This window comes from Rousettus aegyptiacus, unplaced genomic scaffold (assembly GCF_014176215.1).
Source record: "Rousettus aegyptiacus isolate mRouAeg1 unplaced genomic scaffold, mRouAeg1.p scaffold_m13_p_6, whole genome shotgun sequence".
In the NCBI taxonomy this organism is placed as follows: Eukaryota; Metazoa; Chordata; class Mammalia; order Chiroptera; family Pteropodidae; genus Rousettus; species Rousettus aegyptiacus.
In genome coordinates this window covers 57,022,426-57,035,879 of record NW_023416309.1, presented here as the reverse complement: position 1 = coordinate 57,035,879, position 13,454 = coordinate 57,022,426, and the positions used below count along the sequence as shown (strand labels likewise).

The following is a 13,454-nucleotide window of genomic DNA, read 5'->3' as shown; positions in this document are numbered from 1 at the left end:
TGCAGCTCCCAGGGTCTCCTGTCTCCTGGGAGAAGACAGCAATAAAAAAGGAAATTTCTGAGAGCGATTAAGTATACAAAGCAATAAATGAGGGAAAGTATAGTATAACGCAACATAATACCATGGTAAGATATTACAGACACCTTTGTATTTAAAAGGAAAAACATTCTTATCATAATCTAAATTGGTGGGAAGTAGATTTTTCCCAGAATGACAAACTTTTTATTAAAATCCGTAAACAGTTTATGCCATTATTCTTTTGTTTTCATGTAGTTCATCTCACCGAATTAAAAGCTTTGGAATCAGAGACACATTAGCAGATTGGATATAATTTCTGGAACATTTATGGAAAGGGAGAGAGCAGTCCTGCCCCGATCTTACTTTAGAAAATGCCTACATCCGAACTGAGGCTGGTGGCATGCCCCGATAATTTACTTTGGCCGTTTTTACAGGGTTTTTCTTTTCCCCAGGCTTAGATATTTGTGGTTGCTTCATATTTTATGCATTGATTAATCCTGAACTACTAAAAGTAGAATCAGAGTGTTTTGATTTTTTTCCCAAATGGAGTCGGTCCAACTCAAACATCTGGAAATAAATTAGCCTCTTATATAACCTTATGAATTATATACATGCATAATTGTATCTGTTAAAATGGCCTGGATAGATGTAAACGTGAAAGGCATAATCCTGCTATTGGATATAGAGTGTAATGGGATAGGCGGATGGATACAGACATACACACGTATGTACACACACATATGTACACCAGGGTTTATATATGCTTGCTTCCTTCTATCCAACTGACCACTGCCGGAACACCTGACTTTTCTGATAATGTATGTAAAATCTATGCACGTACGTGGCCAAGACTACGTGGGTCGGTCATTTATCTCCCTTAAAGGAGAGTCCACGAAGGCGGCGCTCAATCTTTAATGCATGAGGTCGGAAAAAGCAACATGTGCACTCAACAGGGCTTGACGTCACTAGACTCGTTCGAGGTCCCGTGTCAAGGAAGCTGCACCTAAGCCACGAAGTCCTCTTCCAGAAGCTTCCCCCCAGGGTGCCGAGGCTTCGTGGGCACGTGCTTCTTCCACACTGAGCCGAGGGCCGATCAGGCTTCTGCCGATCGCACTTTCGCGAGCAGCGCGGGCAGAATGCTGAGGAACGGCCTGGGTTTCTGTCTCGATGGTCGCGTTACCCAGGAAAGCAGAATTCAGCTGCGGCAGACACTCTCGCAAGCCACCTGATGCATCTCCTGTCACTCACGGCGATTCTCTGTGACTCTCCCCACCCCTCCCATCGACAGACGTTGTTTCAAACGGGTAGCTTCCCCCGGCCCGTTAGGAAATAGGCCGGATACAACTCCGAAATCCAGGGGTCGTGACTGGTTGTTGTCCGAACCTTGAAAACAAAAATCTGAAAGGATCGTGGGGCCAGGATGCAACCGGAAGATAAGTCAGAAAGGATCTGAAGCTCGAACCCCCCGGCGACATCGGCACACACAGCCATCCTTGCGTTTGCACGGGCTTTCGCGGCTCCCGCGGGGGGGTGGGAACGTCCGACAGAATTTCAAATATTAGAAAATGTCTTTATTCTACAGTAGTTTAAGAAACTCCTTTCTTTTGTCTCCCAGTGGGGTTTATTTCCAAGGGACCACCATCGGCATGGCGCCCATCATGAGCATGTGCACGGCGGAGCAATCCGGAGGGGTCGTCATGGTAAGCCAGGGCCACCGGGAGTGAGCCCGCCCCAGCACCCCGCCCCACTGCCCCTCGCGAGCTCCCGGGAGGGCTCCGCTCTCATCGGCCTTGTGAAACTGGGCTCGCTTCGTTCATGCTTTTTTTTAGATTGAATTCTACCTTCCTTTTAGCTCCGTTTCTGATCTTATGTAGCCTACAACATTTTAGGGACTGTTTATAAAACACATTGAGTCACACACGGGAAAGGTGAGTATGCAGAAACAGCTCTGTGGAAACCGATTTTCCCCTTTTATGGAGAAAATGTTCGACTGGGATTTTGGTCAGAGCGTTCCGATCCAGGAATCCCCTCGGGGCGCCGGGGTGCGCCGGGGCACTGGGCTTGCGCCCCCTCCCCTTGCCGCTCGCTCGGCTTTTTGCAGGGACTGTGGTCTCACCAAACATTGCCGCTCAGATGGCTTTCTGATGGTTCTGCCTCCAGGCCCAACAGCCAAAAGTCTGAGGTTTTTAACTATTTACCACTGCAAATGCTTGACATACCTCCTAGCCAGTGTCCAATTTGTCTGTATAATAACCTTATTCTTGGAAGGCAGAGGCCTGGGTTTATTGCTTTATGAGGATCATTTTGTCATATATGGGCTATATATGTTGGTAAAAGGAAATAAAATGGGAATATTTGGGACCCGTTTCTTACGAATTTAAGAGGGAGGTGGCTTTGACAGGTCACTCAACAGAGGATTCCCGCCTCACTCCCTCAGATGATTAAAAGAAAGCCTTTCACCCCCCGCTAACGCTGTCACTGCTCTGAAAATGCAGTGACCCCCTTCCCCCCAGCCCTCAGACAGTGAGTCTCCTCATGGACCATCCCACGAAACAGACAGAACCTGGCCCTTCCAAGAAATTGTGGATTCCTCCACACTCTCCAAATAGAGCATTTGCAAATATTTCATTGTTTTAAAGGGCGGAGGAAGTGATGTTCTATTATTTTCTCTCCACTGTGTTCTCAGTCGACATACACAAGTGATGTCTTCCTCTCCTCTGAGCAGTTAAGGTTAATGACCCACGTAAACATGTGCCAAACAGAGAGGCTGTTCGGAGGGGTCGCGCCCACTCGCTGGCAGTCTGGCTTGAACAGGATGCCCTCTGGTTTTTCTTGAACGAGTATGTGATTCCCACCATGGAAGTCACTGGAAAGTTTGGTTTTTGTTGATGCCAGGTTAATTTCAAGTCAGATCCCAACTGTATTTTTATGGAGCAGCCTGTAAAGTTTTAAGAGGGAATAATTTTCTGTTTCATGGTTCCATGGTCGGTTGCTACTGACTTTGCCACTTAAAATTGGCATAAACATTTTTGAGAGCTGAAACTGAATTCCTCCTAAGCATAGCAGGTTGTGCCACTGTGTGGGGCTTGAACGTTCTTGTAACCAATCTGATCGTGTTAAGTGGCTTTCTCAAGTTCATATTCCTTTTTCCACTTCCATACAAGCATTTTTTTTAAGATATCTTTAAAAACATACAAGGATGCCGCATTTAAAAAAAAAAATAAAAGGGATGAAAATGACTGTGGGAAATAGAAGCAAATATGTGGACTGCAGCAAGAATCAAGTCAAGGCCAAAGTTAATCAACAGGAAATACGTTTGGCCAACTCGGCGGCAGTTAAGATCACCCTGAGACACATTCCTTGTTTACTCCACAAATAAGAGAAGCATCGAGTAAGATGCAAAGGCCACGGCTCCTTCCGTTTCTATAAAATTCATGAGATAAACATGACCAACACCTCGACCAGATCTAAAACTTCTAGACTGACTTTCTCCCAGTGTGTCTCTGCGGTTAAATTTACAGGTGGTGCATGTGGCCACACCCCATTCACGAATTCACAAATCCGAGAGGAAGGAAATCATAGAGCAAAGAAACAGGATACTCAGTCCAATTGAAAATTTGAGTTCTGGTACTGTTTCTTTATTTTTATCAAGATAGAGCAAATCATTAATTTTGGTAACTTAAAGCCATGCTTTTGTACCGCACTGGACTAAAACAGTCTTGGTTTGGGGATAATGCCATGAATAAGGGATAGAATTTTTTTATTATTATTATTACAAATGAAAACCGTTTATGAGAGTCTCTTAAAAGACATTCCATTTATAATCATATATGCGTGAAGAGACGAGACCAACTTGGTGATTAAAAGCAAAAAGCAAGGCATTCAGTGGTACAGAAGAATCAGAGGTAGTCGTTTTTTAAGGGTAGAATTCCTTGAATTTTGAGCCAAAGCATGTGAAAATCAGGGCTTCATGTTCTAGGCTCGACTACATTCTCGTCGCCAACATGTGTTATTCTTGAGAACTGATTTCCTGAAACATATTTGTGAAGCTTCCTACAACAGGAAACAGTAAAATCCCAACAAAGTCATTTATTAGGAATTTCACCCATTCCGAGAATGACTCGGTCCCTTGACGTGCCATCCATCTCTTAGCCTGGGGCCTAGGGAGAGAGGCAGTTGCAGCCCTAACCGCCAACGCGCCTGAGAGCTGATAGGAACGCACCTCGACTGAGAGGCCCCACGGAGCCCGTCCGCATTAGGAATAATGCCTTCTCTACACCAGCCGTCCCCAACCTCTGTGGCACCAGGGACCGGTGCTCCTGTGAGAAGCTGGCGCCTGAGGATCTGAGGCGGAGCTGAGGTGGCGACGCTGGAGAGGCTGCAAATACAGAGGAGGCTTCGCTCGCCCGCCTACCGCTCACCTCTCTCAGTGCGGCCCGGTTCCTGACAGGCCATGGACTGGCACCAGGCCACAGCCCGGGGGTTGGGGACCCTCGCTCTTGTTCCCGGAAACCTCTTTAGAAAACCATCTTATCTCATTCCCGGGTAGCACAAAGCAGGACTCAAATAACACACCGTCGTCCTTCCTAGGTGTGTAGGCCTTTCCAGAACCATCATTCATGGACCCGGCTTCTGCCAACCACCTTCACTAATTAGCTAACTAATCTGGGTTTGTTAAAGTGAGGTAACGATATATTTTCTAGTTAATTCTAATATCTGTTTAGCCGAGCCATCCAGGCACTCCACGGAGTTAGGGTTTCTAAGTGGAGACACCACCTCCCAAAAGCCAAGGAAGAGGCTGAGTGAACCCCAGCTGCCAGTCAGAGACTCGGGCTTGCTCCAGCCGCTCCCAGAGTCCGCACGACAAAACAAAGAGCCAGCAAGTATGAGGTCTGGCTGGGTTACAGTCTTAATTCAGTGAGACTTCAAACAGTTGCTGAATGTGAGTGGCCTTTACCGCGAGCCGCTATGCATTTTCCAGGTACCCTTCTCTACCAAGTAGACAGGAAGAGGCTTGCTCGGTGACGGCTCAGGTCCCATTTAGGACGCCCCAGAACGTGCTTCCCCTTAGCTCTCACTTTACGTCGGCAACGCCTCAGACGCCGATAAGATGATACTTTCATTCCCCGCGAAGGAATGACATGAGACAACTTTTCGCTTCTTCAGTGGAAGTGAGTTTTCCAGGAGACTGTAGGAAACAGGATGGAGAAGGTCGTTTTGATGATCTCATGCAGAGACGTAAGGATCCTGCACGTACCACACTCCTCAGCAGAAGGCACCCACACTGCTTTGCTAGAATCCATCAAATCTTTTTTCAAGTTTGAATAAGATAATGGGCTCTGTTTCCCTTCCTTCCAGGGGAACGGATTCAGTCAAGTGCTGAGGAGACGTGAAGATCGGGGAGGGGAGGGGACTGGGAAGAAGGGCCAAGGAGACGTGGCCTCTACATCTGTGCCCTTGTGTTTTCTTGGAGGACCATTCCGACAGCCCCCTTGGCGCGGCCGTGACCCTGGCGCACGAGCTGGGCCACAACTTCGGGATGAACCACGACACGCTGGAGAGGGGCTGCCACTGCACCATGGCTGCCGGCAAAGGAGGCTGCATCATGAACCCTTCGACCGGGCAAGTACTGACGCGTCCCTGCTCTCGGAGTCGGGCCGCGGCTTGAGCTGGGGCGTGGGAAACGGCTAAGCAGAGAGCGCCTTGGTTTTCCGGCCAGCGTACCCACGGAAGCTTCCAGAAAGAAATGCCTTCCCAAGTAGCAAGAGTAGATGGTGCGGCTGACTCTGAGAGAGTCGTAGCCCACCAGATCGCAATGCCACGTGGCGGGGGGACGGACCTCTTCCTCGAGAGCAGCGGGAGGGTGTCTTTGTTTAAGAATCGCGAACTGTCCTACGATCTGTGTTTTCGAGTCGGGGCCACAGCTCCAGGGCTCCAGGCGTGTGAGGGCCCGGCAGGCCCCCCGGGCGAGGCGGGAGAGGGGGGGATGCGCCGAGTCCTCCAGACGGTGCCGAGTAGGAGGGGCTTCTCCCCTCGGCGTTGGCCCCGGGGTGCATTCGAAGCGCGGTAGCAGCTTAGGGATCTGCACTGCTCCCGCCCGTGGTACCACGTCACCTCCTCAGGTCTTAGGGGTTTAAACGGAGCGACTTTTCCGCTTCGATAAATGATGTCGTTCCACCTCGCCGAATGCCTTTCTGGAACGCTAGACTTTGTTCACCCAGAATAAAAAATAAATAAAATGAGGACAGTTTCTTCATGAGCACGTTCAGATGCGGCGGAAATAGGTGTGGCCGCGCGTGATTACGGATCCCGACGCGTTCCCACGCTGCGAGGGGCCCGGCCCCAGCTGGAACGTCGTGCGAACGTCCACGACCCTCGCTGACGGACAACGGCCGCTCGGTCGACGTCTCTCGTGATTCTGTCCCCACGCGTACCTCCGTGGCACTTCACGGGCCGAGGCTTCTCTCCGAGGGGCAGGGGCGAGGCTCGCCGGGGGCCCAAGGCTGGCCCCGTGCAGGCTTGCCGGCAAGGGGCCGTCGCGGTGCGAGGGGCCACGCCTGCCGAGGAGCTTTCAAGGTCCCGGAAGAGGACGGATTGTTGCGAGACGTGCTCGTGCTCTTCCAAGCAGTCGCCCTGCGGCCTCCTGTCAAACGGCTTGTACGAAGGCGTCGCGCTGCCCTTAGCACAGAGGCCCGTGGGGCGGCCGGCTCCCGTCGGGGGCGTTGTCGCTTCGTGCGGGCCGCGGGTGGAGGGACCTCGTTACAGCCGTGGCCGCTTTTTCTCCCCATCATCCCCAGGAGCCACCGGGGGCATCTTTGTCGCTCACGGTTCTGTCTTAAGCACAATTCAAAGGCGTTGCGTGACACAGACCTCGTGGCGTAACTTGCTCTCTAAGCCTGTGATGACCCGAGCCTGAAGCGAAAGTATCTCAGGCCAATGGCGACAGGAAGTGAAATACTGCAAACTCTACATACTGCCAAGAGGCGCCCCCCAGAGCAGAGGCAGGTCACGCTGAGAAACGATGTGATCCTCGTCATTTCCAGTGTCCAGGCAGAGGCAGAATAGCTGTCGGTTGAGCATTTCAGGCAAAGAATTTCTTCTTTGGGTGCGAGGTGTAGCAGGGGCCCATGGGTGCCCTCTGCTTCCAGCATCTACCAGCCCGGCCAGACCCCGGCCTCACGGGGCGGCAGACTACAGCTGGCCCTTGAAAAACGCGGGTTTGAAGTGCGCAGGTCCACTTACCGCCGATCGTTTCCAGTAACTACGCCGCCGGTCCTCTGTGTCCGTTTTGCATCCGTGGATTCAGCCGACGGCAGGTCAAACCCGTGATTTCCCCTCTGAGGCTGGGAGCTGCTGATAGGGAGTCATGGTGTGTGTCGTTCTACGCCATTTTATATCAAGAGCTTGAGCATCTGCAGGTTGGGGCGTTCACGGGTCGGGAAGGTACTTGAAACCAATCCCCCGTGGACACTGAGGGAGAGCCCAAGTATGTAGGGAGTCGAAAGGTGTACGCGGAGTTTCCACTGCTCGAAGGCCAGAGGTCGGGGTGGCGTCAGCTCCCCTAAGCCCTGCATAATTCAGGGGTCCACTGTACCTTCCTCTGGGAGTGGTCCCCAATGACTAAGAAGATTGTAAATCAATATCGTTAACGCGCTTGAACTCTTGATAAGAGGGACAAATGGGGGAAAGGACGATCCGGACTGGGAACACTGGACTGGGATTGCGGGGGCCTGGGAGCCCCGGTTTTGACGCCGCTTGTTTTTGGCAATACAGGCAAGTTAGGGAGCCCTCTGCCTCTCGTGTTCCTCACCCGTAAAATGGGCGAGTCCGTCCATCCTTCCTGCGTCCACCCTTCAGTCCGTCCAGCCGCCCGCCCACCCCTCCCCCCACCTACTTGACCACGTGCTTGCTGTGGGTGGCGCACACCTGAGGAGGACCCCGCAGCTCTAACCAGCGTGTCCTTCTGGAGGCACACGAGCGAGGCGTGCTTTCGGGCGCGCTCTGTGACGTTGTGCTAAACCCTTCAGATGGGAACGCGTCCAGGGCAGTGTTTGTGGGTACGCGCCAAATGACTCTAGAGATCTTTGGAACCCGTAGGTAGAAATGGTATTGTTAAGAGCTCAACAAATCACTTAAAGGGCTTTTTTTTTTTTTCCTTACCAGGGGTTCGCTAATAGCTTTTACTTGATTTATACCTTATTAGCGATTTCTAAGTCTTCTCTTTTGCTGAGCTTGTGCTTTTGTATAAATCTCTTCTATTCGTTCCTCGTTTATGATCCCACATTTCTGTCCAAAGAATGGTGTTTTTAATTTTCTCAGATGGAAAGAAATTTCCCCAGCAAGTGGGTGAACTGAACACAGGGGCCCACAGTCGGGGGGAGGGGAGGTCAAGTCACCCGGTGAACTTTCAGTCACCATCATCCATTGTAGAATCTCCGGGCTGCTTTTAATCTCCAGTATCGTTCTCTTACCTCAGAGGGTCCCCACGAGAGTGGGAGATTGGATTAAATGAGGTCATATGTCTTCATAAATTGTAAATCACTCCGCAAATATATGGCAGTATTATCGTTATTATAATTTAGTTCACAGGGACGTTGGCACTATTGAAAAGTTAAAGGCCTTTTTCGGAATTCCCGCTCACCGTTGCCAGAGAGCAGTTCAATGCCACGTAACGGCCACCCAGCCACGTGCCACGGTTTCTGTGTGAGTGGCTCACTTTAACCGGCCCACTTCCAAACACCAACTTTCCTCCTCACTTGGCCCCTCGCTAATTCGGGCAGGAATCGCAAACATTAAAAACGTTATTTGAGTCTCGGCCCTAAAGATAACCGGCGAAGGCGTGAATCAGTGACTGCTTTAATGACATTAATATTCTGCCAGAATCGAAAAGAACGAAGAGCAGAGTGCACCCCCTGGCAAACCTCGTTTGTTCTTGGTCGTAGCATCCCAGGGCCCGACGTCTGAGAACGTTCACCGACTGCCATGGTTGACAAACCGGCCGGGGAGGCCTGACAGTGCCAGGAGCGCGTGGAGTTTTCAGACGCGGTGTAGCACGCGGCTGTGCGGTGCAGGCGTGCGCGAGGGGCCTCCCTGCGGTTGTGTCGTTAATTACTGCTGGCCTCTGAGCGTGTGCGAGAGTGTGTGTTTTATGTCTTTGAGGAGTTGACGCGAAGACCTGTCTTGGAAATCGCTCCTTGGCAAACGCAGCATCTGGGGATTCGCGTGGGAGTTTAAACCCAGTCGAGTCCGTCCATTAGCGAGCGTCTGGGAGCCTTTGGACTCAATGTGCCACATTTATGAGAGCAAGAAAAACATGCATGATTCGAATGCTTTTGGAAAAGAACGTTTAGCCTAATAGTAGGTGCCACGTCCTCGCGTTGGGGAGAAAAGCGGTATTAACACTGAAGATCACGCTCGCGGCTTCCTCTATTCTGGGTGGGTGGGTGGGGGTTCCTGTCATGGTGAGATTCATGGGGAACGCGGCCGAATCAGGGGTGTGCAGCAGCTCACTCTGCACTTTCACGGTGAGGAAGAGAGAGTTGGAAAACAGTGAATAAAGAAACCGCAGGTCGGAAGGAGTGTGAGGAAGGACGACAAGGAGGCACACGATCGGGGCACCCCGCGTTACCTGGGGCTTTGGGGAAGACCCCCCCCCCCGCCGTGGAGGCGACCGAAGGGAAGAGAGGGATAGAGAGCCTGGATGCGATCTCGGGCGGCGGGGACCCTGAACGAGGACCCTGAAGGGGACAGCATTGCTAACTGGAGGCCAGTGGCTTGCGGCGGCCGGATCGGAACGGGGCGGGGGCTGGGAACGTGGGGAGGAGCCCAAGCCAGCACCGCTCGGTCTGCGCGGCAGGACGTGGTGCCCTCTCCGGGGCAGCGAAGGGTCGCCAGAGGGTTTTAGGCAGGGCGGTCACATGATCTGATCTATCTTTTAAGGTTTCTTCATTTTTAAGATGATCACGTAGCATCTGAGCGATTGTAGCTTGACAACTTAAGGGCTTACGCTCTGAAAGCAAAAAAAAGAAAGCACCGTTACGCGCACTCCAGTTTCATTGTCGTGCGATCGACAGGCTCGCATCCGTTCCGAAGGCTCTCGCCGTAGCACCCCGCGGGTTTTCACACCCACCCTCACACTCAGCCCTCCAGCCGTACACGCCGATGCGCAAGGCGCTTTTCCCTTCGGGGTCGCGCGTCGCCGTCCCTGTGGTTGGCATCCTTCAAGGACCTGCCGCAAACAGCCGCGGAGCACGCCGCACCCGTGTGCGTGTGGGAGAGGGTCACGGCCACCGTCTCCACGCGGGTGCTCAGACGACGGCTCGCGGCCGCTCGGGTGTTGCTGGGTCCAGGCGGCCACACGCCTCCTCTGCAAGCCGCGAGCTCCCCGGTCACCAGCGGAGAACGAGAGCGGGGAGGCGAGTGCCCGGGAAAACGCGGGCTGAGAAAATAAGCAAGAGACGGTGACCCTGGCTCCCCGGGGATGCAAGTAATTTACGTGCAGCTGCGGGTGGCGCTTCAGGAAACACATCCACGAGTAGATCAAATACCCGCGTTTAAGGACAAAGCGTCGCCGTCCGCTTCCTCCAGAGCGTGTGTGACGGGTTCATTCGATCCCTTTCCACCCAGTTCAGGAAACACTCATCGCAGACCCACCGGCTCCACAGCCGTCTGGACATGGAACACATCTGGATGGCCCCCACCCGAGTTCACCCTTCTCTGATGAAAACCGAGACTACAGGGAGATGAGCCCACTCGCTGCAGGAAGAAGGGCGAGGCGACCGACCGCGGCAAAACTATTCACCCACTCAACCAAGACCGGCTGCGAGCGAGCCCGCGACGACAGACGGCAAGCTCGGGACTCTCGCCGAGGACGCTTTGGGGTGCGGCGGGGCTCCCCGCAGGGGCACCAGATCCAGCCTGTCCGCACAATCCTGGGCATCGTAGTGTCTCATCTCTAAGTGTATCGGTGTGTGCCTCTAAAGGATGAGGAAATTTTAAACATAACCATAATAGCATTCCACTTTTTTTTTAATGACCAATAATAATAATTCGTTGTGAACAAGGAGAAAAGGTTGGAAGCAGGTGGTGGGCAGAGAAGACGTTCTGGAAAAAAATCCAGTCTGAACTGATCCTTGAAGAATTGAATAGGGTTAGGCGACTCTCCCGAGACCTCCAAGCTCAGACTATGGGAAAACTGGAATGTGGTGGGAATTGGTAGGAATTCAATGTATCAGGAAGGTCTACATTCTTCATAGAACTTGCCTTCTTAAAAATCAAGACAGTACACGCTTATGAAAACTCACCCCTTTTAGAACTTCGACAAACTATCTGAGATCAGGAAATACATTTATCATAAAAGGATTAGAGGAAATTATTTCTCCATATCAGCTCTTCATTTTATTTTTTTCTCAATAAAAAATTTAAGAGTCTTTACTTTCTCCGTCAATGTGTAGCAAAGGAATGGAAATCTTTATCCAAGGTTAAAAAAAAAAAAATGAGGCAGAACAACTACAAAACGAGGAACTCCAGTGAGATTAGAACATACTGGTCAGGACCCGATTTAATTATCCGGCAGAGTGATTTAATTGGCCGCACCCAAAATCGTAAAGGAAAGATGAACCTGCAGGAGACGGCCTTGACAACAGTTCAAGAGGGCGCATCCTCATAGACATGTTCCTGTTTCCACGTATAATTAGATGCTGCCCACTGGAAAATAAAGGACTTCATCTGCAATCCACACAGGGTTGGAATACTAAAAGTCACCACCCAGGCACGTGGTAGAATTGCCATCCCGTCTTAAGCAGGACACAAAACAGGGCTCAAGCTAGGGAAACGGGTCTGCGCTTGAATCTCCAGTTCGGGGGACGTGAACGTGGCAAACTTGTCTTCGACCCTAAGGACCGCATGCCGGATGCCCCGTTTCACCAGTAAACGCTGCGAGACGGATGCGGGGGTACCCACTGTTACGGTGAGGAAGCCGGAGCTCGGAGAGTTAGACGGATCGCTACGCTTTCAAAACCGCCCAAGTGGAAGCCCCGGGACACACGGCCAAGGTGCTGGGAGCCACGCACACTGCTCACCTCGAATAAAAACATGCAGCTGCTCTAAACCCCAAGAAGAGGAGAAAGGCAACCATCCTGGGGTCGCCCCCAGCTGCAGGGTCGGGGCGCGCCCTGCAGCCAGGCTGAGGGTGCCGCCCCGCCGCCCGGGTGCCGGCCACACGGAAGTGGCCGCAGGCGGGCAGCCGTGTGGGGGCTGCGTGTGGGGGAGTCTGTGTTTTGTTCCATTTTGTTCCGTTTTGTTTTGTTTTGTGTTGTTTTTTTGGTGATATTCCATGGAGGTCAACGTGACAGGAGCAATTCGCTTTCGGAAAGTGGCTCCTCCTGAAAGCTTTCGCTTAGCTGGAGGAGGGAACGGTCAGAAATACGTGAACTAAGAGCGACCGCGACAGGAGCCCCGTGGGGCCCCTCGGCCACGCGCCCGCTCGGAGAGCTTCCCACCTCCCTTCTCGTTGGGCCGTCTTGAGAGGACGGGGCAGACACAGTCACCCCCACCGCACGGATGACGAGACAGAGTCCCAGGGAGGCCAGAGGCCCCCGGCCCACCGTCGCTCAGGACCAGATGAAGGTGTCGGCCCGCAGCTCCGGCCTGTGGCTCCTGACCCAAGCCTCGGCTCCCCCCGCGTGTCTGTGAGCAGAGAAGCTTTCTGATCCCACACACTGGGGGGACAAGGGGGCCACATGGCACCCCTCCTGAGCTCCAGGTTGCCACCGTGGAAATCCCAGCGCCGGGGGCCAGGCCAGGACGGGGCCCGTGCAGACGTCAGCGGGCCTCTCGCCCACCTGGGAGAAGATGGCATTGTGTGGGGCTCGTGAAACTGGCTCCAACTGCGAACGGCGAGCCGTTTCTGAACACGTCCTTGAGCTGGTGGTAGGGTTAATGATAAAGAATGATAAAGAATGGGCGGCCAGGCCCAGTCTGTTGGGGGCCATGTTCCACTCTGAACTCGGTGCCTGGCCTTGGCCTTGGAATAAAAGGACGGAAGAATGCGTGCAGGGGGCTCCGGTGACAGGAGCCTCGGGAAAGACATTCAGAAGAAGCTTCTAGAAACGAGAAAAACCACAGGTGCGTGGCAAGTGACAGACGCCTGACCACATCTCCGTCTGTCGGGGGTTGGCTTGCCTGGGCCGGTTCTGCTCCCAGGTTCTTGGTCTGGTTCCGCTGACAAATCTCGGCCCTTCCCGCCTGGAGCGGGGTCTTCGTCTCTGCTAACGCCCTGCACACGGGACATCGAGGAACCGCATCTAACCGCCCGGTCACGCCTCTGCCTCCGGAGTCATTGTCCTCTCGTCCACTCGTACTCGTGGTTCTACAGTTTGTAGCTCACTCTGTTTGGGCCACGGTTATAATAAACTCTGCATCATAGCGACAATGTT

At 52.6% G+C, this 13,454-nt stretch overlaps 1 protein-coding gene across 3 annotated transcripts in view; it reads left to right on the top strand.

Annotated features, from left to right (window-relative positions):
• ADAM12 (ADAM metallopeptidase domain 12) overlaps window positions 1-13,454 on the top strand; it is a 262,371-nt gene that overhangs the window by 194,953 nt on the left and 53,964 nt on the right. For all 3 annotated transcript variants that reach the window (XM_016148241.2, XM_036222356.1, XM_036222357.1), the window contains 2 exons: window positions 1,634-1,718; window positions 5,492-5,640. In XM_016148241.2, the coding sequence (XP_016003727.2) occupies window positions 1,634-1,718; window positions 5,492-5,640 (234 nt within the window). The remainder of the gene's footprint in view (window positions 1-1,633; window positions 1,719-5,491; window positions 5,641-13,454) is intronic.